This window comes from Myodes glareolus, chromosome 8 (genome assembly GCF_982192425.1).
Source record: "Myodes glareolus chromosome 8, mMyoGla1.1, whole genome shotgun sequence".
NCBI classification, from domain to species: Eukaryota; Metazoa; Chordata; class Mammalia; order Rodentia; family Cricetidae; genus Myodes; species Myodes glareolus.
The window spans coordinates 92,140,340-92,167,049 of record NC_142033.1 but is presented as its reverse complement, the minus strand read 5'-3'; the positions used below and the strand labels follow the sequence as shown (position 1 = coordinate 92,167,049).

The following is a 26,710-nucleotide window of genomic DNA, read 5'->3' as shown; positions in this document are numbered from 1 at the left end:
CTTGAACACATTCTTTGGGGACGATGGAGGTGGCTCAGCGTGAAAAGCCAACTGCTACCAAGCCTGACAACCAGAGTTCCAATTCTCTGTGCCAATATGATATAAGAAAACCAACTCCCAAAAGTTGCCCTCTAACTTCAAATAGTACCCAGGTGTTTATTGACTGCACACTTAATAAATGTAATTAAAAATCCATTGATCTCTGAGGCTTCTGAGATGGCTTACATTGTAAACAACTGAGTTGAGTCTCCAGACCACAGGGTGGAAGGAAAAAGGGAGCACTGACTCCCTCCCTAGTATTCTCTGATCACCACACTCACATTGTGCTACTTGGGCACTCTCAGTGTGTCAAAGAAAATGTGCAAACAAAGAAAATAAAGTTTAAAAATTAATAATTTTCAATAATTTTCTTACCTCTACACAGGCTGGGTCAGAAGATGTCTTGATAATGAGGCCAACAACATACTTTTTTATTCCTATTTAAAAAATTATATATAAAATGTATTAAAAAATTACTCCTTTATAAGATAGGCACAGTGACTTATGTCTATAAATAATCCCATCACTTCAGAGCCTGAGGCAAAGAAACTGTCACAACACCCTGAACTAGATGGTGACATTATTTTTCCTGTTTTTGTTTTTTTTTTTTTAATTTTTTAAATTAAGACAAAGTATCCTTGTGAAGATCCGGCTGTCCTGGAACTCAGATTTGCCTGACTGCCTCCTGATTGCTAGAATTAAAGGTGTTAGTTAGCCTCCACCACCTGGCCAGAATGTGACTCAATTAAGAAAAGAAAACCATACTTTTACACCATGCTAACAAACATTCAGGACCCAGGAGACGGCAGAGTAATCAGTTTTAGGCTCCAAATCCTAGGTGCTGGCAATTTCAGAGAGTGTCAATTAGGACTGTGGTGTAGTTTAGTTGTAGCATACTTGCCTAACATACCAAGCTCCATGGACTTGATGGTAAACACTTTAAAACAAGTTAATAGCAATGCTTTCTAAGCTTTTTAAGCTTTGAAAAAAATCAGGATTAAGCAGAGTGGTGGTGGTATACACCTTTAATCCCTGCATTCAGTGCCAGAGGCACGCGAATCTGAGTTTGAAACCAACCTCGCCTACGAAGCAAGTTCCAAAACACCCAAAGACACACAGGAAAACCCTGTCTGGGGGGGTGGGGGGGAGGGGAAGAGATCAAAACAAAAAAAGGGAAAAATCAGAACCCAGCAGTCCCACTAACAATAAGGTATCATCCTCCTAAATCCTGTTTATTCCTTTGTGGTAAGATTATACGCATGCACTACTATACCCATCTAACAGCATATCAATCTTATATAAACACTGAACTATACATACTTGAACTTTTGATCCTGCCCCCAAAGTCCTGGAAGTATACAGGAGTAAAAGCATGCCTAAATTACACATTTTTGATCTTTACATTGTTATTCATGTGTGTCCATGATTGTCTATCTCCTGCGTGCAAATGCCCAGTGTGATCAGATGACCAGAGTTGCAGGTAATATGGTTGCTGGGAACTGAACTTAGAACCTCTCCAAGTACAGCAAGTTTTACAATTGCTAAGTTATCTCCAATCCAGGATATATATCTTGTGAATAAAATATATATCATTTAAAACTGTAGGTACATTTTCTCCAGATGATTACTTACTGTTTTTAGCATTTATTCTTTTTTTTAGGGAGGAGGGTTTTAAAATAATCACTTTGACTTCTGCCTAATAAGTGGATGACAGTGTTTCTTGCAGTCTAGACTGGCCTAAAACTCATCATCCTTCTGCTTCTACCTCCAAAGTTATCTTCGAGGGTCTCTAACTAGTCTTATAAACATTGTATACTGAGCTGGTCCTGAATTTGATGATCTTTCCGCACTGGTTTCCCAAGTTCTGGGATAAGTCACTCTTGCTTCCTTTCACTCTCTGCCTCTAGTCTCTGAGACAGGGTTTTAAGTTCAAGCTAGCCTCCACTATTTGTAAGTGGTGGTGCACTCATGCAGAGGCAGGAGAATCTCTGTGAGTTTGAGGCCAGCCTGGTCTACAGAACAAGTTCCAGAACAGGCTCCAAAGCTACTGACTCCAAAAAAAGAAAGGAAAGGAAAAGAAAAGGAAAAAGGAAAGGAAGAAAAAGAATGGCCATGTGCTATGGGATTGACTGGATTGAAGCTGGGCATGATAAAGCCCCTAAATTTAGCCCTGTCTACCTTGGGAAGGGGGAGATAATGGTGGTGGGATTGGTGAATCAAAAACAAAACTTTTAATTTAAAAATAAGATGTTTATTTTTTCCTTTTTGTCCTGAGACAGGTCTCAGGTGTGCAGCCCTGGCTGTACTGGAGCAGCTGGAGTAAGGTGTGCTAGAAACCCAGCTAAAACTCTAATTTAATAATCAAAAAGCACTGAACACAAATAGGTCTTTTATTGGGTCTTTTGTTGTTGTCTTAACCTTCATTTTCACGCATACAAAACCAACTAAACAAAGAGGTAATGGCCATTGACTGTTGCTCTGGGAGGAGTCATTGTCTTGAACTTCAGGGGTTGAGCCCGTGAGGCTCCACTGACAGCTCCACCCACATCCATTGGCTAGCCCAAGATTAACTCAGTGAGTCACAAACAATGGTGTCAATATGAAAAAGGGACTTTTAAGGAAGGAGATGGTTGCTGAGGGTAGAGGGAGGAAAGAGCATAAGAACTTCTTGGTCTCCTTGGGCTAGTTTTTCAAAACAGCTCTTAATATAAAGAAATAAATTGAGAGAACCCTATTAACCTGAAAAGTAATTCAGTCATTACTAACAAATCACTAACTTAATAATCATTAATACATAAAACCACAAAACATACAGATGTTATTCTTTTGGCCCCAGGCTAAATGAACATCATAGCAATGCAGAAAATTTTTAACACATTTTACATTTTTGTCCCATATATTGTAATGCCATTATTAAGATGGGTTTTTAGAGGGTGGAGAGATGGAGTAGCAGTTAAAAGTGGACCCAAGTTTGGTTCTTAGCACCACATCAGACAACAAAGCTCTTTTCTGCCCTATGAGAGCATATGTGTTTGCCTAAATGTATACATGTGTCCAAAGTACCTTCAGAGGCCAGAAGAGGGCACTGGATCCCCTGAACTGGAGTCTGAGTCACCCACCCACTGGTTTCTATACATACTAGAAACCAAACAAGTCCTTGGCAAGAGCTCAAAATTGTTGAACTAGTGCCCCAGTCCTATATTACTTTTTCAAAAATCATACAAGGTCTTACTCTGTAGCCCTGGCTGGCTTCTAGTTGAGATCTACCTGCTCTGCCTCCCCACTGCTGAGATTAAACATATGAACAACCATTCTTGGCTTATTCACATTATACTCATTGTTCTGTAAGTTTCTGATAATTTTACCATTAATTTCTTAAGTTCCTCACATGTTAAAAATACACCCCTGCCCGAAAATAAAATTGTGTATATAAACTTTGAAAAAGTGTCAAACAGTAAACTTAATTACTATTTTAAAATATTAAGAAATATTTCTTTTAAAACTTAAACTTCAGTCAAGTATGATGATTTACTCCTAACACCTGGCTACACATAGTGAGTTCTTGGTCATTCTCAATCAAATTTTAAGGCAAAGACTAGCTCAGTTGGTAGAGTGCTTGTCTACTATGTTTAAAGTACCGAATTTGATCAGTACTCACAAAGCTATGGCAGCTCAAGCCTGTATTCCCAGTCCTCAGATGGAGGCAAGAGAACCAAAAATTCAACACCATCCTTACCTACAAAACAATCTGAACTACAGAGGACACCATCTAAATAAAACAGAACAGGGCTAGAAAGATGACTCAAGAGTTAAGAACACTTACTACTTTTACAGAGGATCTGTGCTCATTAACTTAGGAAGTTTCAGAATCACTAATACCTCCAGCACCAAAACGTAAAAAGCAACCTCAGAAATAGCAAGGTAAAAAGCCCTGATTTGATGCTTTCCACTCTTAATCCATTCAAGCTGGTAAACATGAACAATATTTTTGGTTACTTGTCTCATGATCTTAAAACATTCAAATTTTATTTATCTATAGCCATGCCCCAAAGTAGCTCAAGTGGTATATATTAATTTGGCGTGCACGTGAAACTGAGGATGGCCCAGTGACTCCCACTTCCAAATATTAGGCAAACACTCTACTCCAGTTTTTCATTCTCAGCCTGGTTATTTATTTATGTTATTTATTTATGTCCATTCATTCTTTCCTGCCCTTCTTTCTGTCTTCACAAGGTCTCTCTACATAGCCCTGGCTCTCCTAGAACTCACTCTATAGACCGGGTTGATCCTCAAATTTACCAAGTTCCACCTGCCTCTACACCTCCTGAGTGCCAGAACTAAGGGGATTATCACCCTACCCAACCGTGTGCATAATCTTTTATTTTCTAATCAAGGTTTGCTCAAAGTGATAGTTGCCTCTTTCCTCTAAAAGATAGCCAACTTCTCTTTCCCTACACAAAAATCCTCCATGCAACATTGATAAACTCAACTGTAAAAGAGTATCATGACCAAAAATGGAATTGTTTTCCTACCTTCACACTGGTTCCTTGGAAGAATCTTCCACCTTGTTTTTATCACATTTTCCAGAATTTGTAGTCCATAATACTGAAAATTGGAGAACAGAATTATGTGAGTATCTTGTCATAGGACTAGGACCTTTCAGGGCTCACAAAAGGACAGACACACATTTATAGCTAATATTTCAAAAACATTATGCTATCAAGTTTAATTACACATATTAAACAAGGATCTATTCACCCATAAGCTGAAATTTCATGCATTTTCCTCATTTTACTGTTTACTACTCTATGTAACGTCCTGCTGTTTATACATGCTCACACCAGGAAGAACCAAATAAAAAGCCCTTTAGCAGCCAAATGGGCTTATCTGTAGAAGGAAAAATAACAGCCAGATATGAATTCTCAGCATAAGACTGCTCACAGGCTTGCATACATTATTAACACAACCAGGCTCCTAAATTTAGTAACTTGAATGCTGTCAAGCTTCCTATTCTCCTCTAGGAGCTACAAGCTTGCAGCCATACATGAAGTGTTGCCACAGATAACTTTCTACGCAAGTGTAAGCGTCTCTGGTGTGTTACTTAAGGAGCAGCAAGACAAACCCACAGGTTCATTTTCAATTCTAGCCCCACCCTTATGCAGTTTCTATTTCTACTAATTTAAAGATAAACTTTTGTGCACAGTCAAAATAAAATACAAATGCATGTTGCAATCTGTGTCTACCTTTCAGGTATCCCTTTATAAACATGGAAGCTTTAACTACATCTGTGAAAAAGTTACATAACAGAGACCACTTTGAATCCATTTTATCCCTTCTGCTGATTATGGACAATAGTCAACATTTGAGAATTTATAATACTCTAAGATTTATTACCTAAGTTATTATTGGTCATTATTATTATTGCCAATTAGTGTAAATAGGCAGGAGGAAGAAAAGGAACCAAAATGCATTTTGCTTCACCTCAAGAATTAGGGATTCTAAGAACTGGCTGTAATACCTGAAAGGTAAACTCATTCACACAGACATAGCCTCAGATTGCAAGTTTTGGCTGAGAATAAGAGTTCATCTTTAAAATTGTTAGTCATTTATACAATAATAGGAGCATTAGTATTTCAACCAAAGGGATCATATAAATGCTCATTTTAGTCAAAGCAACAATAGAGACTGTCCCAAACTACATTGTGTTCAAATGTTTTTGCTGTTTTCTCTCATTTTAATATTTTATACCTTACAAAAATAATTTCTCTGTAATCTCTACCCAAACTACATTTGCAGAACATTCCTTAAAGTCTTCTAAAATAAGATACAAGGCCAAAACAAATTCTGATATTAAGAACTTAAATGTCACTACAGTATTACCCAATCAGCAGTAGTGAAGCTCACTATCCTGGTCATTAGTTGCAGAGAGCAGGTGCTCATACGCACACAAAAGACAAAAGTTTCTCTAAGTTAGCATAAAAACTATTTCCTTATAGAACCCAAAGGGGAAAAAAAAAAGGCAGAACACCATTGTGCTACAGAATGTCCTCTTGCTAATAATCAATTAAAAAGACCCACAAAGCACCAAGGAACTAAACAACATAGTCAGACTTAAAAAAAAAAGTCTTAGGATATACTTGACCTAATTTTTTATTTCTCAATTTAAAATACCCCCTTCCAATACTATCATATTTATTAATTTACTCACCCTTTACTAACATTCTCGTTATGTGGTATTGATTTACTAGCTCCAGTCATTTCTACAATTACAAAAGTAGGATCAGCTTGCTGAACACACAATTCATATTTTAAAACTCCCTAACAAAGAGGTTGAGGAAGGGAGCCCAATAAAAGCATCCCACACACATGGTCAAAGGAACACACACGGCGTGTCCACCCTAAAGTCTAAGCTCTAACCTCTCCTCATCAAAAACAACTCTGGGTATGAAACTTGGAAAGAGAATTCTTGTTCCTTTGGAAAAATAATTCTCTTCATAAATGTGAAGTGACAGCCAGTCTTTAAAAAAAAAAGAAACTAACAAAAAATTAAACACCTACTTCTACTTTAAATCTCAGAACTTGAGTTATCCACTGCTGAGCTATGAAGATGAGGGACAGATAACAGCAAAGACTACATGAAAAAACAAACGCATGAAATGATCCCTATGGCAGAAATTTCTGAGCCCTTAGAAATACTTATTTTATGCATTGAGTCCCCCTTCCCCTCCCACCACCCATAAAACAAAAACAATCGATGAACAGAATTCAGTTAAAGGGAATCAAAAGGGTAGACCTTGTGGAGGCCTGCCGTCAAAGCCTAGCTGTGTAGTTGCACAGGAAGACACCCCTTTTCTTCCTATTACAAGCAATCAACATAATGGAACATTATGATTAATATCAGGTAGTGTTAACATCTTTAAAGAAAAAAAAATGATTGCATAAAAGCCAAATGTCATAGTGCATAAATTTAGCACCAAATCATTTGTAATTTATGTAAATTGAAGAATTCTTTACCTGTTGCTTTCTTTCTGTTCCTCTAATCATCTCATTTTTCACAAGACAAATTTGAGTTTTTAAAAATACTGTTGATAAATCAACTTAAACATTAGTAATGTCTGTCAGTATAAAAAGCAAAATTTACCAGGCAAGCAAACAGGCAAACACTGTTATGTTACTTAAGGTTAGCACTTTGAGGAAGTTCTGGGCTGTATTTTTGCCTTAAAATTTACCAAGATGTCAAAACTAATTAATATTTTTAAACTGTTAACTAACACACTCTGATTTCATAAACAGATGTGCACACGGCTATTTTCTGTTTTAACACAATGTATATCAAGTAGAAGCCTTTTGTGTATTAAACAGAATGCCATGGTATTTTATTACTTTAAGGCGTTTAAAGAGAAGCGTGAATCATCAAGCATTAAACAGTCAAAACACATTTTGATCAACCCTTCTGTTCAAACTCAAAAAAAAAAAAAAGCAAGGAAAAAAAGCCCTGAGTTATAACATTTTCAATTGCAAATAAGAACTGAGTGCTGTCTCACTGAAAACACTGGTACCATGGAGTAGGGTTTTAAGCTGTCCACACTTACTGGGTGTTGATGGTGCCTAACCTGTATTATATTGATTACTTGCCCAAAATAATTTGTCAAGTCTCATCTCTGAATAACTTTTAAAACTTATGCTACTAAGATCTATACACATGCTCTAAAAAACTCCCACCCCCAAAAGGAAAAAAAAAAAAAAAAACACCTTGCACACTAGTCCCAATTACAAAAACTTCATTCATAATTCTTAGGACTATTTGCAAGAATTAATTCTAAGGTCTAGAATAATTTTGAAATTAGTTAGCAATATAAAATGATTTGGTAACAAATGCTAATACTAAAAATGAGATACCTTCCTCAAAGTTTACGACTGGAAGAAAAGAATAACGGATTTTAAAACCACCACTTGCTTACTTTCGTGTTCATGTTCTGCGAAAACTCCAATATTGTGTCGACGCGCGTCCAAGCATCAGGATGTTCCTTTAAATGTGTCAGTACTTCTTGAGCCATTCTTTGCTAAAACATTATACAAAAAGAATTAAGCTGCTGTGCTCTTTAGAACTCATTAAATGTCAAGTACAGAGAAAGGCACACACCTAACAGCACACTGATACTTCTGCCTTCTGGAAACAGTTGAGATCAACTATCCAGAAGCAGAAGCTCATCAGGCTTTGGGGTACAGGGTGTTATCCCAAGTACTTAGGAGGGCAGGATAAGGTAAGATTCCCTAGTTCTCTAGTTACCCAGAAGCTCAAACCAGTCCATTAGTGAGCTTATGCCTTGGGGAGCACTCGTTAAGTGAAGGCATTACTACCAAGCCTGATGGCACCTATTTCATCCCCAGAACCCATATGGTACAGAGAATCAGCTCCTGCAGGTTGTCTTCTGACCTTCAAATTCACATAGACACATATACACTTTAAAAAAAAAATCATGTGGCATGTCTGCAAGTTTAACTCTAAGAATACTGAGATACACGGCTTCTGAGTTCAGAAACAGCCAAAGCTACAGACACCTTATAAGGAAAGGGGGAGAGGAGGGTTTTTTTTAGAAAGGTGAGGGAGAGAGAAGGAAGATGTATTTGAAATACATCAGCCTTTTTCACAAATCTGGTTTATTAAACTGGAATTGCAGTCAATCAAGGAGGATTAAATCAAGAACTAGGTGGCAAAACACAAGTTTAAAATAAAACAAGGCCCCAGATTCACTGTCTAATATCAAAACAGAAGGATACAGGAGTGGCGGGAGGATTTGAGTTCTGAGTCCATCCTGGGCTACACAAGTTCCAAATAAAGAGAACATGCAATGCTTTCTGCAATTTGTCATTTGCATTTAATGTGGTTTTAAAGATCTATCCATGTTAACATTACTATGTCTAGTTTCTTTGGTTTAACCATAACCCATTTTCATAATACATTTCAAAGTTTGTAGTCTACTGACATTCTTACAACTTAATCTTTTCACATTTTTTGACTTTGTTATTTTGTAGCTAAACTGGATCCCTCCTCCATTTCTACAAATCTATATGCATGAGACAGGTATGGTGGTATTAACCTGTATTCCAGCATTCAAAAGGCAAATAAAGTAAAAATAAATCTACAACAAAAAAGACTAAAGCAGAAAGACTGCCAGCCTGGACCACACAGGGACAGAGACTTTGCTTCAAGAAACAGGAAAAAAGGGAGGAGGATTATTTTGAAGTAAGCAAACATAACCATATTTATTATGATCTTACTAATCAATATATACTTTTGGAACCAAGAAAAATGCACACAACAGTAATCCTAGAAATTGGGGGGTACACATAGTAAGATCAGGAATCTAAGCTACATGAAATCATTTTGCCATGTACAAAGTGCATGTGGTGTAAAGACCAGAAGAGTGTTTGGATCCCTGAGCTAGTTGGGAGCCACCATGTGAGTGCTGGAAATTGAACCTGGATCCTCTGGAAAAACAACTAGAGCTCTCAGCTTTGTCTATAGAGTGAGTTTCAGGACAGCCAGAGCTGTTAAACTCAGTCTTGAAAAACAAAACAAAAACAACCAAAACCACCTTTTAGCATCTGGAGAGATGGCTTAGAGGTTACAGGTTCAGTTGCCACCATCCGTATCAGGCAGCTCACAACTGCCTCTAACTCTAGGTACATCTTCTTCTAGCCTGAGGGCACCTGCACACACACCATCCTTTTAGAAGTATACTCAACAGACATTGTGGTTCTAAAACTCATCCAAAAGCAACTGTGGAATTAGGAAGAACTCAGTTACCTATATCCTACCAGGAAGATCTTGGGATAGAAGTTAGGCAAAATTGTAGGAGTTTTTTATTTGTTGGTAAGGTATTTGTTTGAGTGTTTTGTCTATGTGTGCCACAAGCATACTGTGTACCTGATGCCAGAAGAGAGCAGCAGATCCTGTCTAACTGCTATAGACGACTGTGAGCTTCCAAACGGGTGCTGGGAACTGAACCTGGATACTCTAGAAGAACAAACACCCCCACCCCCCCTTTTTTTTTTGGTTTTTCGAGGCAGGGTTTCTCTGTAATTTTGGAGCCTGACCTGGAACTTGCTATGTAAATCAGGGTGGCCTAGAACTCAGAGGTGCACTGGCTTCTGCCTCCTGAATGCTGGGATTAAAGGCATTAGCTTCTGCCCCCTGAATGCTGGGATTAAAGGCATTAGCCACCACCGCCAAGCCCTTGTTTTGTTTTTCAAATCAGGGTCTAGCTTTGTAGCCTATGGGCATTGTCCCTGTGGATCCTCTTTCCTCATTCTCCAGTGTACTGGAATTACAGGTAGCTATACCATGGTGCCCAGCCACTTATGTACATTTCCAATTTTATTTTGTCAAAAGACTTACTAAGAAGGTATATATCTGCCTGTCCTAAGAAAAATTATGAAAAACAAAGGAATATGACTTATCTAGGACCACAGCTTATTTAGTTGTTATTGAGGCATAATTTCACTATGTAGCTATAGCTGGTCGGGAAGCTACAACAATCCTCTTGCTTCTGCCTAAGATTACAGATGACCTCTACCTCACCCGGCATTGGGTAGTGTCTATCTTAATGTTCTCCCTGAGAATAACTGGAGTGTGAACTTGTAACAAAACAGTACATATATCGTGAATCTTTACCTAGTAAAACTTACTTGGTTTTACTATTGCCAGCTCTTTAGGATGGCCTGAACTCAAGGTCCACTTGCCTCAGTCTCCTTCCTGAGTCACACCAGTTTCAGGTGAGTCAGGTCATTTGATGTGCAGAGCACTGCACATGTGAACACTTTCCACATTATAACCTTTGCTTCCAACCCCCAGATAACATGTGCTTTGCTACTGGTTAGAACCCCAAGCTTCCACGTTAACAGCACTGTTTGTACCATAGTTATCTTCTTTATTTTGCCCTATTTCCCATTCTTCTTTTAATAGATTTCTATTACCCTAAAATCTCAAAAGGGTTTCAATAAAACAGTAACAGAAAGAGGGAAGGTAAAAGCAAAAGCATTTCTACTCCTTAGCAATAGAAGAGTTCAAAATAACCAACAAAACACAACATTGGAAAACATACCCACTCTTCACTCTTTTCCTTTGGACTAACTGGTTAAAAATAGAAAAATACCTAATATTCTAGTACTTTTAAAAGACTTTTTTTAAAATTATGTGTATATGGAGGGGGGTTGCATTTAGTGCAGTAACCAGTGAATACCAGAAAGGGGGCACGGGACTCCCTCAGGGATTGGAGTTAGCAATGTGGGATATGCTAACGTGGGTGCTCTGAACCACTCATTCTCTGCAGAGTAGCACATGTTCTTGGCTGCCAGGCCAACACTTCAGTCTCGAACCATTACAGTTTAAGAATCTTACCAAAATCCCCATATAGGCAAAAGTTCTGTCTATAAATTATTTCATGCTACAAAAAAAAAATCCTAAGTTCTGACCATTTATTTTGAAAAATATATTTTGTGCTGCTGGGCACAATGGCATCCACCTTAAATGCCAGCATGCACAAGCAGGGGCACACTGATTCAAGTTTATGGTCTACAAAGCAAGTTGCAGGCCAGCCAGAGCTACAGAAACTGTCTAGGCCTGTCCCTAGTGACCTACTTCTGTCCTCTAAGGGAGGACGAAGGCATGGTTACACGGGACACCTCACAAGCATAGCTAATTGTATTGTGCACAGCACTGACAAGGGTTCAAATGGTGCGTTAGTACCAGCAGCCTATCAAAGGCAAGTCATTTAAACAACTCTTACTATAAGCTAGGATACATATCCCAAAGTGCATAAATTTTATTTTACATTATTTAACCACCTATTACAAGAACGAAGAAAGCAAATGATCAAATCAAACCATGCTTAAATCTTTTTCCTGAGAACACACGCCAAAATGTTATCTTTCCTTTTTCATTTCTACAACACTGGGGTTTAAATCAAAAGTCTTACGTCACTGAATTAATATTTTCAGACTTTTCTAAACTATGAGACAGATCTTACTAAGTTACACAGGCATCCTCACACCTGTGATCATTCTGCTTCAGCGTTCAGAGCTGAGATTATAGAGTTCTATACACCACTAAGTAACTTAAATAATACCTTTCTTTTTAACCAGAGTGTCTGAGACAGATCCTTTATAGACTTTATCACTAACCTTCCAAAATCTCGTAATATAGGCAATATTTTGTACATGGAGTTTGAAGGATACAACTAGAGAATCTCTGAGGAAATTAACAAAGCAGAGCATGATAAACGACGTTTGCATGCAATCTCACTACTGTAGGTGGAGGCAGAAGATCATGAATTCAAGAGCAACTTAAAGCAATCTTCCAAGTTTGCCTCCTAAAAATATAACAATAAAATGTTGGAGATAATGCTCAGTTGGTGGAATGCTTATTGCAGAAGCCCTGGGTTCAGTCCCAACACTGCATAAACCTGGCATGGTGCCACGTCACTGTGACCCTAGCATCCTGGAGATGGAAGCAGAAGAACCAGAAGTTCGAGGTCACCCAGAGCTACATTTGTAGTCTATTCTCATATTATCCTATGGTATAAAATCCCATATTAAAAAAAAAGAAACAGTTAAGTCATGTGATAGATTACATTTTTCTACACTTGACTTGTCAGCTTGTTACTGGAAATAAAGTCCTTTACTTAGAAAATGCTAGCCTATTGCTCTCATAAACAAAAAAGGTTATGCTGGGACTAGAGGTGACTCAAGCCTTTAATCCCAGAGAGGGAAGAGACAGGTGGATGAGTTCAAGGTCAGTCTGGTCTACAAAATGAGTTTCCGGATCGTCAGAGCTGTTGAAAAAGATAAACCCTGTCTACAAAACAAAACAATGAGGAGCATTTCTGTTGCACTGAAGTTATCGTGTGACTCAGGCTAGCCGTCAAACTCTGATGCCCCTGCTCCTACCTTTTCTTTTCTTTTCAAAACAGGGTTTCTCTGTTGCCCCGGCCATCCTGGAACTCACTCTGTAGACCAGGTTAGCCTTGAACTCAGAGATCTGCCTGTCTCTGCCTCCTGTTCAGGATTAAAGGTGTGTGTCCAGCTGCTTCTACCTTTCTGAATCTTTTAAATCTCAGTACTTACAAGGATTAGGCTAGTCTGGGCTACAGAAGTTCAAGCCAGTTAACACCCACAGCAAAAATCTTGTCTCAAAACATAAGGGGCAGGGGCATAGCACTGCAGAGATGGTTCAGCAGTTAAAAGCACTGTTGCTATTCCTAGCACCTACCAACACGGTAGTTAACAATCCTTTGTACCTTGTCTTAGGGACACACATGGTGCACATACATGTACATAGGCATGTACAAAAGCATTCATACATGTAAAATAAATAATTCTCTAAAAAGAAGCCCATGGCAAATTTTCATCTCTGCTCATTTGTTTTTAATTCCTAAAATTTCTAGATTTTTAAGTTTTATTTTATGTGTACGAGTGCTTTGCCTACATGTATAAATAAGTACCACTCTCATGCCGTGTGCCCTCAGAGATCAGGAGGCATCAGATCCCCTAGAACTAGAGTTCAAGGTTGTTAATGAATTACCATGTAGGTGCTGGGCACCAACCTTAGGTCCTCTTCAAGAGCAACCCGCTCTTTCTCTTAACTGCTGAGCCAACTCTCCAGCCCTCCCTTAAGCTCTCTTTATATAAAGTTTATAAACTGTATGATAGTACCCAAGGTCAGACAAAAATATCTTAACAAGCCAGACTTGCCGAATACCTTGGGAGTTCCAGGACAGCCTGGTCTATATAGTGAGACCCTGTCTCACCCCCCCCACTCTCCACCCTCATAAAAACACACAAAACACAATTAACTTCCAGCAGAAATTGTCCAAGAAATTAAATGTTTAGAAACAATATTTGCACTGTTAGATGTTGTCATGTTACAAGACTTTGGGGTCAAAAGCATGTTTGAGATAGTTTCTGAACCTGGCACGAACAAGACACCGGTCTTTAATTCCTAATCCTCCTGTCTCCCTAGTGCCAAGATTTAAAAACACACACACACACCCCCACAAAACACCCAAAACAAACAAACAAAACCACCCAACAACAAAAATAAAAAACCACGTTCACCATGGCCAACTTCTGTTAAAAGTTTTTTTTTTTTTTTGCTAATTTCTGAACATTTAAATCAGAAGACAATTAACTTTCCAAAGTGGGTTCTCTCCTTTTACCAGGCAGGCCCCAGGGACTAATTCAGGTTGTTTATACATCGGCAGGTCAATTGCAAAGAACTTTACTCGAAACTCTTCTGTTCAAACCCAAGATCCTCCTGCCTCTGCCTCACAAGTGATAGAACCACAGAACAAACACCTATATTATAATTAAGTCTTAAATCATCAAAATATAGCTTACTGTGAGATAATTAACTTCACTAACAGGACTTCTTTTACAACAACACAAAATTAAATGAACAAAAATTTATATTGCCTAGAACTCACTATGTAGATTGAGGCCATCTCAAACTCAAGAGATCTTCCTGCCTCTGTCTCTCAGAGTGCAGGAATTAAAGGAGTGCACCACGTCGGGCTTCAGATAAACATCTGAAACACCTGCAATTTCAATGTTTAAAAACTGGTAGAAGATATCAGTCAGATGGCTTAGTGGCCAAATCTATCCGATCTGAATCCCACCACCAGAATCCATAGGACAGAACCAAGTAGTTCACAGACTTCCACATAAGCAACTGCACAAACACTTAAACATTAAAACCTCTATTAAAAATAGGACATTAAGCCGGGCAGTGGTGGCACACATCTTTAATCCCAGCACTTGGGAAGCAGAGGTAGGCACAGTCTGAGCCAGGACTGCACAGAGAAATCCTGTCTTGAAAACAAAACTCGACTGTTAAGAGTATGCTCTTCCAGAGGTTTTGAGCTTAATTTCCAGCACCACATGGTGGCTCAATGTCTAACTCTAGTCTAGAGGAATCTGATACCACCTTCTGTCCTCTGTGAGTACTAGGAATAAAATGATAAATACATAAACATACAGGCAAAACACCCATATCCATTAAAACCAAAACAACTTAACTCCAAATACATTAACCATATAAAGGTATTTATTAATAAGCATTTTTGTATTAAGGTTACAAGTATACATTACCATACCAAGTGCAAATACACCTTAAGAACTAGCAAAGAACTTACAATGGGTTCTATTTCATTTTATCCATTTTGTTTGTTTTGTTTTTCAAGACAGACTTTCTCTGTGTAGCCCTGGCTGTCCTGGAACTCAGATCCGCCTGCCTCTGCCTCCCGAGTGCGTGCGCCACCATTCTATTTTATTTATGACTAAATTGTTTGGAGGTAAAAACTCACAAGTGCTTGGATAGATGTTTCAATAGTTCTAGAAATCAGTTTCTACCATCTATAATCGGGTGGCTCACAACTGCCTTTAACTCCAGTTCCAGGATATCTGGTTTTTAAGGGCACCTCCACACCCACTTAAACACAATAAATAATACCAGCACTCTGAAGACAGGCAGGCAGATCTCTGAAAGTTCAAGGCCAGACCTGTCTCAAAAAACCTAGGGAAACAACAACAACCAAAGCTGTGATTGGTGGCAAATACCTTTAACTCTTTTAGCCCTCACGCCTACACATAAGCAGATCTCTGTTGAATTGGGGCCAGCCTGGTCTACAGTTAAGACTGTCTCAAAAGAAAAAATAATATATAGAAAAAAAAATACAAGTCTATTCCTAAGTCTCCCTCTTGACCACGTCTAATAATACTTTTCCCAGACTGATTCTCATTAGTAAATAACTCCAAATTTATATAAACTATAGAATACATTCTATAAAAAGGAGAAAAACTCAACTACTTCGTTACATTTTAATAACTTCATAAAGTTTTAATCATCTACATTACCTGGGCTCCTTCTCCATGGTATAAGCAATTCACCACATTGTCTAAGAGGTTGATATCCAGTTTTTGGCTGAAATCAAGCAGCTGACGAGCTGCATGGTCTGCTAACATTGTCATAATTGCTGGCATAGATTACTGGAAAAAAAAAAGGCGAAGTTACTTAAGAAGTTTGAACCCCAGCTAACACACGATCTATCCGAGTAATTTTACTTCAGCACTATTCACACAAACACTTAAAAATACACACATTTTTACCTAATTATTATGAAACTAGTAAAAGTAACAAAATTATTTATAAGCTATTCTATAACTACATTAATAAGCCCATTCAACTTTCCTAGTTACATTTCCTACTCACATTTATAAAATTATACCAATCTAATTTTCAGGTGAACCCATCATAATTCTAGAATCCTTTTTGGGAGTAAGGGTGTGAGTATGGACGGCAAAAAAACTTGAGAGACACCAGTCTCCCAAGTGCAGGGACTACAGGAGTGCGTGACCATGACCAGGTTATCTGTGAGTTCCTGCTTGTCTGACTTTTCCAGTTTTGTATCATGGTCTCTAGGTCTGGCTCACCTGAAACTCCACATGGCCAACAATGACCTTGAACTTAACTCTGTGTGTGTGGTGTGTGTGTGTGTGTGTGGTGTGTGTGTGTGTGTGTGTGTGAGAGAGAGAGAGAGACAGAGAGACAGAGAGACAGATTGATTTTGAGATTTCTTCCTCGGATGTCCTGGAAATCACTCACTCTGTAGAGCAGGCTGTCCTAGAACTCACAGAAGTCCGCCTGCCATTGTCTCCCAGAGTGCTGGGAACTAAAGGTGTGCACCACCACCTCCCAAACTTGGACTTCTACTACCACCCCCTTCTCCAGTTCCTATTTTACAGAGTGCTAGGGAAGGCATGCTAGGCAAGCACTCTACTACCTTTATGCCCAGCCCTCTTAAAAGTTATTTCAAATTTTAAACATAATTTTAAGGTTTAAAAAAAAAATCCCAAGTGATTCTTTTGAATAACTTAGTATAAGCATCTCAGACAGCATAGTGTTAAAATATTTTGTATTGTACATGGAAGTGCTAAGAACCAGTCTAACATATATTAGAACCCAATACCCTTAACCCCTACAGAATTTATTTTCTACATTCAAACCACTCAAATACATCACTACTTTCCATCCACAACTGTGTCTGAGTACTAAAATACCATCCACATCAAGAGCATAGTATATATCATATGCATATAATCCCAGCACTAAAAGACTGAGACAAAGTCTCTAATTTGAAAGAAACCTGGGCTACATCTACTGACAAGTGCCAGGCGGTGGTGGCCCACGCCTTTAATCCCAGCACTCAGGAGGCAGAGGCAGAGGCAGGAGGTTCTGTGGGGTCAAGGTCAGCCTGAACTACAAAGCTACACAGAGAAATCCTGTCTCGAAAACCAAAAATCAAAATCTCCAAGCATACACATCAAGAGGAAAAAAGACACTAAAAACCAAGCATAATTTTATCACGGATCCTCCAAAATTAGCCTGGACTACAGAGTAAGACCCTGCCTCAAAATACAAACAAAAATAAAAAAAAAATAGACTGGTTGTGGGGAAAAGGGAACATTTCTGCATTGCTGGTGGGAATGCAAGCTGGTACAACCCCTTTGGATGTCAGTGTGGCGATTTCTCAGAAAATTAGGAAACAACCTTCCTCAAGACCCAGGAATACCACTTTTGGGTATATATCCAAAGGATGCTCAATTGTGCCACAAGGACATGGGCTTAACTATGTTCATAGCAGCTTTGTTTGTCATAGCCAGAACCTGGAAAAAACCTAAATGCCCCTCGACCGAAGAATGGATAAGAAAAATGTGGCACATTTACACAATGGAGTACTACACAGCAGAAAAAAATAACGACAGCTTGAATTTTGCAGGAAAATGGATGGAGTTAGAAAACATTATTTTGAGTGAGGTAACCCAGACCCAGAAAGACAATTATCACATGTACTCACTCATAGGCGGTTTTTAAATTTTAAACATAAGGCAAAGAAAGCCAGCCTACAAACCACAATCCCAGAGAACTTAGACAACAATAAGGATATTAAGAGAGACTTACATAGATCTAATCTACATGGGAAGTAGAAAGTAGAAAAAGACAAGATCTCCTGAGTAAATTGGGAGCATGGGGACATTGGGGGAGGGTTGAAGGGGGAGGAACAGAGAAAAATGTAGAGCTCAGTAAATATCAATAAAAAATAAAATAAAAATAAAAAAATAAATAAAGGGTTGATGGTGGTAAAGCTAAGGTGCTCCCCTAATTATAAGGAATTCTGACTATCCCACCGAAATGTATAGCGCTACTGATTCAATCAGTCAATCCTTAGTGGCACTGGCTTTGTAGAACTATCCAGGGGAGAGGAGCATTGCGATTGCGGTTCATGCCTCTAATCCCCCAGCATTAGAAGGTTTAGGTCAGAGGACCATACCTCCTACATGGGAGGCCAACCTGAGCAACACAGTAAGAATTTGTCTAAAACAAATAAACAAAAAAGTAAAACCTAAGCCTGTACTTTGGTGAAATGAAAGCTAGGGGGTAAGAGGCAGGTGAAGTTCTGTGAAGCCTGGTCTACACAGACAATTCCAGGACAACCAGAACCACGTACTAAACACTGCCCCCAAACAAAAATTAATAAGGCAACAGAAAAAGTATTCTAGTTCTGGATAACAAGGGCTGGCAAGATGGCTTAGTGACTAATGTATTTGCAGCCAAATAACCACAGTTCAATCCAAGGGACCCCCTTCCACAATAAAGACCTGACCCCCACAAACTGACCTTTTTTGAGTGCAGACAAGCAAATAAAATATACTGCCGACTTTTCTTGTTTTTGTGGTACTGAGTGGCTGAACCTTGTAAATGTTAGGCCCAGTATACCACACCGAGCTATTTCTCCCCACCCATTGGTTGTATCTTCAGATACTTTCCCAGTTGCTAGCTGGCACTGAACTCACTGTAGCACAAGAAACTTTTGAACTTGCCATCCTGTCACAGACCCAAATCAGCCTGGGATTATAGGCCTGGCTTGTATCAGTGCCTCAGCAGTAGCATCCTCTTAGAAATAGAGAGCTACCTATGAACATCACTTACGAGGCAATTCTCCTGCCTCAACTTCCAGACACCATGACTACAGGTGTGAGCCACCACACCTAGCTTCTAGCTCAAAGTTAAATTCTGCAGGGGCTGAAGAGAAAGAGATGGGTCAGTGGGTCAGTGGTTAAGAGCACTTGCTGTTCTTTGAAAGGACCTAGGTTCAAATCCCAGACCCACAGGGCAGCTAATAACTGTCTGAAGCTCTAAGATCTAACAATTCTCACACACTTACCTACAGGCAAAACACCAATGCACATAAAATGAAAGTAAAAACAAAACTCTGCATAGCATTTAAGGAGGATACCTTAAGTATCCATGACACCTTTTAGCAGTGTTTGGAAACCTTCCAGGACCAGCAAATGAATAGCACATTTGATTACAGATTTTGAACGAGGTAAGAAAAGATGTTTTTAAGATCTTATTTTTTAGTTCTGTATGTGTTTGTGTGGGTATGTGCACCTGAGTGCAGCTGTCTGCAGAGGCCGGAGTGATGTCACATTCCACCTGAGCTACAGTGACAGTTATTATGGGCCACCCAGAATGGGTGCTGGGTCCTCCGCTGAGCCATTCAATCCAAACCCCCACCCCCTTTTGAAAATAGCAGTTTGAAACCTATACAAGCGGGGCTTGGTGGTTTAGTCCTATATCCCAGTTCCTAGGAGGTGAAAGTAGAGATGTAAATTCAGGACATCTTGGACTGCAGAGATCCTGAATGAAGAACAAGGCCAGGTGTGGTCACCCACAGCTTTCATCTCAGCCAAGGTTACAGAGTAAGACCTGTCTCAAAACACATATTAAGATCAGCAGTTTCTACATTTTATTTCTTTGCATTATTTAATTGCACATTTATCCGTGGTGCTGATGGTATACAACTTCAATTTCAACACAAAGGTTTTATTGAGATATAAATTAGTTGCAGTAAATCAAAGATTGGGCTTGGCTCAGTTAGTAGTGTTCTACCACGCATGAAGCTCTGGGTTTAGAACCAGGAGATCCAGCCCATCCTCACCTGCACAGAGTTTGAGGTCAGCCTCAACTATGAAACCCTGTCAAGTAATTAATAATCAGGCCAAGACTAACAGAAGTTCAGAGGATGAACCCAGCATACTGCTGCAACAGATAAAGGCAAGAGGAGGGTAACAGGTTCAAGAAAAGTCTATGTCCCTATTCAAACTCCTTCTAAAGAGTCCAAACCTTCGGACTGGAGATGACTCAGTGGTTAAGAGCACTGGTTGCTCTTTGAGTGGGAGTTCAATTCCCAGCAACCATCAATAATAGGAAATGATGCCCTCTTCTATCATGCAGGCATTCACAAGAAAACAGAGCACTCAAATAGTCCAAACATTGTCACATTGGTAAAGACACACTTAAAAAGACATTAATATTTTTAATATTAATATTTAATAATATAAACTAAAGAAACACGATGCCAGCAACCAAGCTCTTGAAGGTGAAAGAGAGGCCAGCAGCTTCATCTACATGAGACTCAAACCAATAATAATAACAACAACAACAACAACAACAATACCCTGTGAGAACTGAATGGGCAATCTGTAACCTGAACCTGAATGTTACATCTGTAACCTTAGAGGAGGTGAAAGCACCAGGCCAGACTGGGGTACACAGCAAGATAGTACCTCAGTAAGATCTAAATACTAATATACAAGAGAAAATTCCATAAAAAAAAGAACTGTTTCTGCTACCTTCAAGGGCCGTGTAACAGAGTAAAACAGAATTTTCGATTTTACGGTTAAAAGTTGCAATTAACTTTTTCTCGACACTACCACAATTTACATGAAATAGTGATTAGTCTAAGTGCCCCTCAAGTTTCATTTTCAAGTTGGTCATCTTGAAGAGTTTGTGGGGGTACAATCTCAGGATGTTGGCCATCCTCAGAACTACCAGTCATCTTCCAAACGACCAACCTATTCTCTTCAACTAGAGGTAACCCAGAAATGGCTGCTTTGTGGTCAATGCCAAGTACATTTTAGTAGCCCAAATAAACAGCTTCCAAAACATTCTTTCCACTACCAGGCGAAGACCATGCACTAAGTCAACAGCCATGGAGGGAGAGCGTTCACCAGAAACACCCCTTTTTGTTGGTGTTCCCTAATCCTAAATTCCACTCGCTGGACTGCGTCCAACAGGGAACCATCCAGCAAAGCTTTGACTCTAACAAGTGATTGCTGATATACTTTCAATGTCACCTCAAGCAGCGACACACTACCTACCAGTTGCCACCCCCAAATCTGAATATCCTAACCAAAGCTTGGAGGTAACTTCACATTAGGTCAGAAACGACGCTACAAAAGACTGTTACTTCGGCGTGCGGGCAACCGCCTGCTTCATTCAGTAAGAAACACGCCTCACTAGGAAGGGCCCGCCCTCCCTTGGCTTCCCACCCGAACGACTCTCAGCACTTCTAACTATAGCTCACAGGAGCACGCACTCACCCCGCCCATACTCGGAGGAGGCTTTCAGACCCGGCGCCTTAAGTTCACCGCCCCATTCTCTCTGCAGCATGTCCTCTGAGTGATCCGAGGTCCCGCCTCGGCGAGTATTTAGTGCATCCTCTACTACCACCACTTCCTCTTCTCCACCCCAAACTCAGGGGACTAGAAGGAGTATCTGGGAGGGCATCATTCACTGTCGATGGCCAGCAGTAAGTGATTCCACCACCAAGACACACAAGCCCCGGACGGAAAAAAAAAAAAAGCCTCCAACGCGGAATCCCACTTACAGATCCCCGAAAAAAATAATTTAACTCATCTTTCCTACTTCTTGTTCCACTACAAAACAACAACAAAAAACCACCCACAAGGCTTTCGAGTTTCCCCACCAGAAGAAGGGACTCGGTAGCCCCTCCCTCCCCCATCCCAAGCTCTCCACCGAGGGGCCACGTGATGCAGGCGGACGTTTCAATGCTGCTGCACTAAATATTTCTGGAAACTTCCACTCCTAATAATTTACAGAGACGTTCCTGAAATCACCCCAACTCTAGCCAGCCCTTTGGACTGGGGAAGCCCTTCCACCCACACGCAGGGGCTCTACCTCACTACCACGCTCTTCGCCTTCCTCCACCGCCACCCGCACACGCCAATGACCCAGCAAGCGCTCCCCTCCCGCGGCCGCCTCCCCGCCTCCATCGACAGAAGCGCTTCCATTCAATCGCAGGCTCAGTCGAGGGCCCCGCGCCCGCCCGCCTCGCCTCACGCCGGCCGCGCCGCCGCCCGACCCTCGGCCCCGAGCACACGGCCGACTTACCCAGAAATTCAGCCAACTGCTTCTTCCTTCCTTGTCCGGGCTCGGGGCGAGGGAAGGTGGGGAGGAGGGAGAGGGGAGGAGATCAAGGTGGGTTTCACAATTTTCCCACCTTTAAAAAAATAAGAAATTAAAAAGCGGAGAGAAGGGCAAAAAAAAAGCTCAATATTTACTATTCCAGGGACAACTCCACCCAACACACACGCACACACACGCGCGCACGCACACACACACGCGCCCCACCAAAAAGGGGAATTAATCCGAGGAATAAATGCTCCCGCCCGGCTGGGGAGGGAAGAAAGGGGGAGGGGAGCGGGCCAGTCCGGGAGACAGAGCCCAGGACCCTCCAGCCACAGGCGGCGGCGGCAGCGGGAGCAGCAGCGCGAGTCCGTACGGCCGGGGCCGCTCTGCCGCCAGTTGCAGTCCGGCTCCCCCTACCACACAGGGCTCCCTCGCTCACGCCGCTCCGGCGCCGGGCCCCCCCACCCGGGCTCGCCTAAACTTTCCCCCTTTCGCGTGCTCCTCGGCGGCTGGTGGCTCCCCCCTCCCCCTCGGGATGGTTGCACGACTGCTGCAGCAAAGGCTGGAACAGGCACGGCCGCCGGGGCTGTAGCTACTGTTGCTCTTGCTGATGCTGAAGCTCCCGCTGCTCCTGCCGCGGCCGCTGCAGCCGCTTCTCCCCCTCCTCCTAGTGCCTCAAACTCGGAACCGGTTGAAACCGGTTCAGACTGGGAGATTCCATCTCGGTTGAGTTTTCAGCCCATGGCGCCGCGGAGCGTTTGGAACCTGGGCCTCCGCCCCCAGGCCGCGCGCCCATTGGTCGGACCCGGCCACAGCCGCGCCACCAGCCTACCTCCTATTGGTCCGAGCGCCCGTCAATTCCGCCTCAAGGCTCCACACGAGCCTGCCGCTTCGGCCCCCGCCTCTTTCCAGCAGTGATTTGCCCGCAGAGTGGGGGAGGGGAGGCGGGGCGGGAAGCAGAGGAGTGAGTCGGAGGGGTGGGGGGGAGGAAGAGAAGGTGGGACGTAGAACAGAGCCCAGCACAGAAGAAAGCTGAGAAGCCGCAAGGAGGATTGGCTGGAGTGAGCTGTCCGTCAAGCGCAGCCCGCCTTCGCCTTCCCTTCCCCCTCGCGTGGCTCCCCCTCCCGGTCCCTCGCTCGCGAGCCCGGCCTTTCCGGCTCGCCCATTGGCTGGGCGCCTTTGGTGACGGAGAGGGTGGGGCTCGAGCGTGAGCTAAAGGCGGCGCGAGTTTGAGCGCCGCGCGCGCCACTCTCTGCTCGGCTTCCCTAGTTCCCTGGTGACCCGCCCCCCTCGGGCTCCCGCCAACTTTAAGGGCCTCGGCCTGGGGCCCCAGCACCCGCCCCTCGGATTGGGTCTGCGCTCTGGACACGGGAGGGCACACCCTGTTGTTTCTATATCAGGATAGGCGGAGGCGAGGGACCGGACCGAAAGGAGCACGTAGGTGCCGGATCGTAGGCCCTGGGCCTGGGATCCATTGTGAGAGGCCTGGGTATGGGCGCTGCAGCTTGGGGGCGAGGATAACCCGGGCAGAGGTTGGCTTCAACTGTAGGGCGTACAAGTTTGGCGCCTTGTGATCTCAGAGCCCTGGAAACGGTGGCTAGTTGTTGGGTAAGCTACCTTTTGACTCCCCAGACTGCTTCAATAAGGAGTCCATCCTAAAAATCAAAGCACTGAAATTCCTGTTACTGGATCAACAACGCGTATAGGCTGCATTCCTGCCAGTTTCTTTCAATTTGGTGCCTTTAGTCTGCCACGCTTCGTTTTTCTTTTTGGTAGTTTCCCTTTGTACATTTCATCTTCACATAGTACAGTCTATGAAAGTCAAGCACGCGGCTCCCAAGTGCTAGGTCAGCTTTGCTGATTAGCCGGGTTTTTTTTTGTTTTTTTTTTTTTCTCCAGACAGGGTTTCTCTGTACCTTTGGAGCCTGTCCTGGAACTAGCCCTTGTAGAATAGGCTGGCCTCGAACTCACAGAGACGTGTCTGCCTCTGCCAACCAAGCCCTGAGATTAAAGGCGTGCGCCACCAACGCCCGACTTTAGCCTAAATTAAAACAGCCAGCCGCCTGGTGGTGACTGCAGATACCTTTGATTACAGCACTCCGGAGACAGAGGCAGGTGGATCTCTGAGATGGAGACCAGTCTGGTCTACAGAGAATTCCAGGACAGCCAGGGCTACGTAGAGGAGCTGTCTCCAGGAAAAAAGCCCTTGGGAGGAGGTGGCAGGAATGCAAGGCCATTCTCGGCTACATCGTAAATTCTACGTCAGCTGGAAACAGAAGATCCTATCTCAATACACAAAAACACCGTCTCTGAGTTTTCATTACCTTCAATAGTTAGACTCACTCCTTCCCCAAGGATATGGATATGGAAATAAAGAAAAATGAGGACCTGCTCTCCAATAGGTATGGAAGATCTTTTGTGCAATGTTCTATTAAATGCTTTATAGCCCCATAAATTATTTTTTGCAGGAACAACCCCAACCCCACCCCAATTTCATACTACCCCAGATTTCCTGTTTGTTTGGATTAGGGGCTACTCGGCACAGCACAAGTGAGAAATCAGAGGACTTTGCTGAAATAATTTGCCATTTTCTCCCCACTGCCCCCCCCACCAAGATAGGCTATTGATGTATAGTCCTGGCTGGCCTAGGACTGGCAGTGGTCATTTTGCCTCTGCCTCCCTAGTGCCACCATATGCCACTACTAAATAGTTGCAGTGTCTTTCTTTTACACACAGGGTCTGGATAAGTTGTACAGGCTGCCCTTGAACTCAAGATGTTCCCGTCTACGTCTTAAGTGCTGGCTGATGGCCTTTGGAAAAATAGTTTTCTTTTTGTGGCTGGTTGTAGTGGCACAAAACTTTAATGCCAGCACTGGGGAAGCAGAGGCAGGCAGATCTCTGTGAGTTCAAGGCCAGCTTGATCTACGTAGAGCTCTAGACCAGCCAGCGCTCCATAGTGAGACCTTGTCTCAAAAACAAAACAAAAAAAAATAGTATTTTCCAAGCAAGGTGCTATAAGCCTTTAACCCCAAGGCTCAGGAGGCTGAGGTATGAAGATTACCATGCAACTTTGAAACTAGCCTGAAATAAATAATAAAACTATACTTGATCATGGTTAACAATTGTAACAATGGCAAAAGATAAAAGTAAAACTCCCCTACATTTGCCTTTCTCCTATCCTTTTTCTTTTCCTTTGTTTTTTCTTTCCAGTTTTTCGAGACAGGGTTACTCTGTGTAGCTTTGGAGCCTGTCCTGGAATTGGAGGCCAGGCTGGTCTTGAACTTACAGAAATCTGCCTACCTCTGCCTGCTGAGTAATGGGATTAAAGGTGTGCATGCACCTCCACCGCCTGACTCCGATCCTTTTCTTACCCAGACGCAACTGTGTGTTTAGTCCACTGCAGTCTTGTTAATAGAGCTCTGTAGCCCACACATACCCTTAAAGAGGGTCTCCTTTAGCCCAGGCAAGCGGGTGCTTGTGAAGGAGGAGTTCATGAGTAATCTAGATGCTGAGCCCTGAGGCTGCCCAGGAACTGTTGTTGATCTTCCTACCCCACCTCCTACTGCAGGAATTATGGCTATGCCAGCTCTCCCATCTTTTCAGTGTCATCAATGATTCAACAGTTTCTTCACAATGGATAATTAAGCTATTTCCTGCTTTCCCTGTGACAAACAGGGCTGCAGTTAGTAATCCCATACATTTATCTTCTGGCACACATAAGGACATATCTCTAGGTTAAAGTCCTAAATGTTTCGGAATTACAGTGTCAAAGGTCATGCATATTTGTTTTGATAGATACTGCCAAAGTGTTGCCTAAAAGCCTATATCAGTTTTGACACACGGTCTTCCATTGCCTATAAATGACCTTATATTTTTTGTTGTTTTGAAACAGGATCTCACACTCACAGAGATCCACCTGCCTCTGCCTCTGGAGTGTTAGAATTAAAGATACCAACAAACTGGGATAGAATGAGCATTTTTGTTTGTTTGTTTGTTTTGAGACAGTGACACTGCGTAGCTCCAGTTACAGCCCTGGCTGTCCTGGAACTCACTTTGTTGACCAGGCTGACCTCGAACTCACAAAGATCCGCCTGTCTCTGCCTCCCAGAGTGCTGGGATTAAAGGTGTCATGGCCACCTTTATGTCTTGCTCCAGAGCCCAGGCTGGTCTGGAATTCACTATGTGTTCACAGTGTAGGCCAGGATGGCCTTGATCCTTTTATCTCCGCTTCCAAAAGCCTGAGCTCACGGGGCTGTGCAGCACCTGGTAATTTCATTTGTGCTCATGTTCCTGTGCGTGTCTACATGGGCGAGAGTGGGTACATGTGCACTTGTGTGT

The 26,710-nt window shown here is 42.0% G+C and overlaps 1 protein-coding gene across 2 annotated transcripts in view; it reads right to left on the bottom strand.

The window, feature by feature from the left end:
- Window positions 1-22,818, bottom strand: part of Xpo1 (exportin 1) — a 40,431-nt gene extending 17,613 nt beyond the window's left edge. The window contains exons 1-5 of one of the 2 annotated variants that reach the window (XM_048435540.3): window positions 22,355-22,818; window positions 15,955-16,086; window positions 8,001-8,102; window positions 4,572-4,644; window positions 415-476 (exon numbers count right to left, since the gene is read on the bottom strand). In XM_048435540.3, coding sequence (XP_048291497.1) covers window positions 415-476; window positions 4,572-4,644; window positions 8,001-8,102; window positions 15,955-16,080 — 363 coding nt within the window. In that variant the 5' untranslated portion in view covers window positions 16,081-16,086; window positions 22,355-22,818. Of the gene's footprint in view, window positions 1-414; window positions 477-4,571; window positions 4,645-7,053; window positions 7,115-8,000; window positions 8,103-15,954; window positions 16,087-22,354 lie in introns of those variants that run through there. The other variant, XM_048435541.3, reaches the window with a different exon arrangement.
- Between the last annotated feature and the right edge of the window lie 3,892 nt (window positions 22,819-26,710).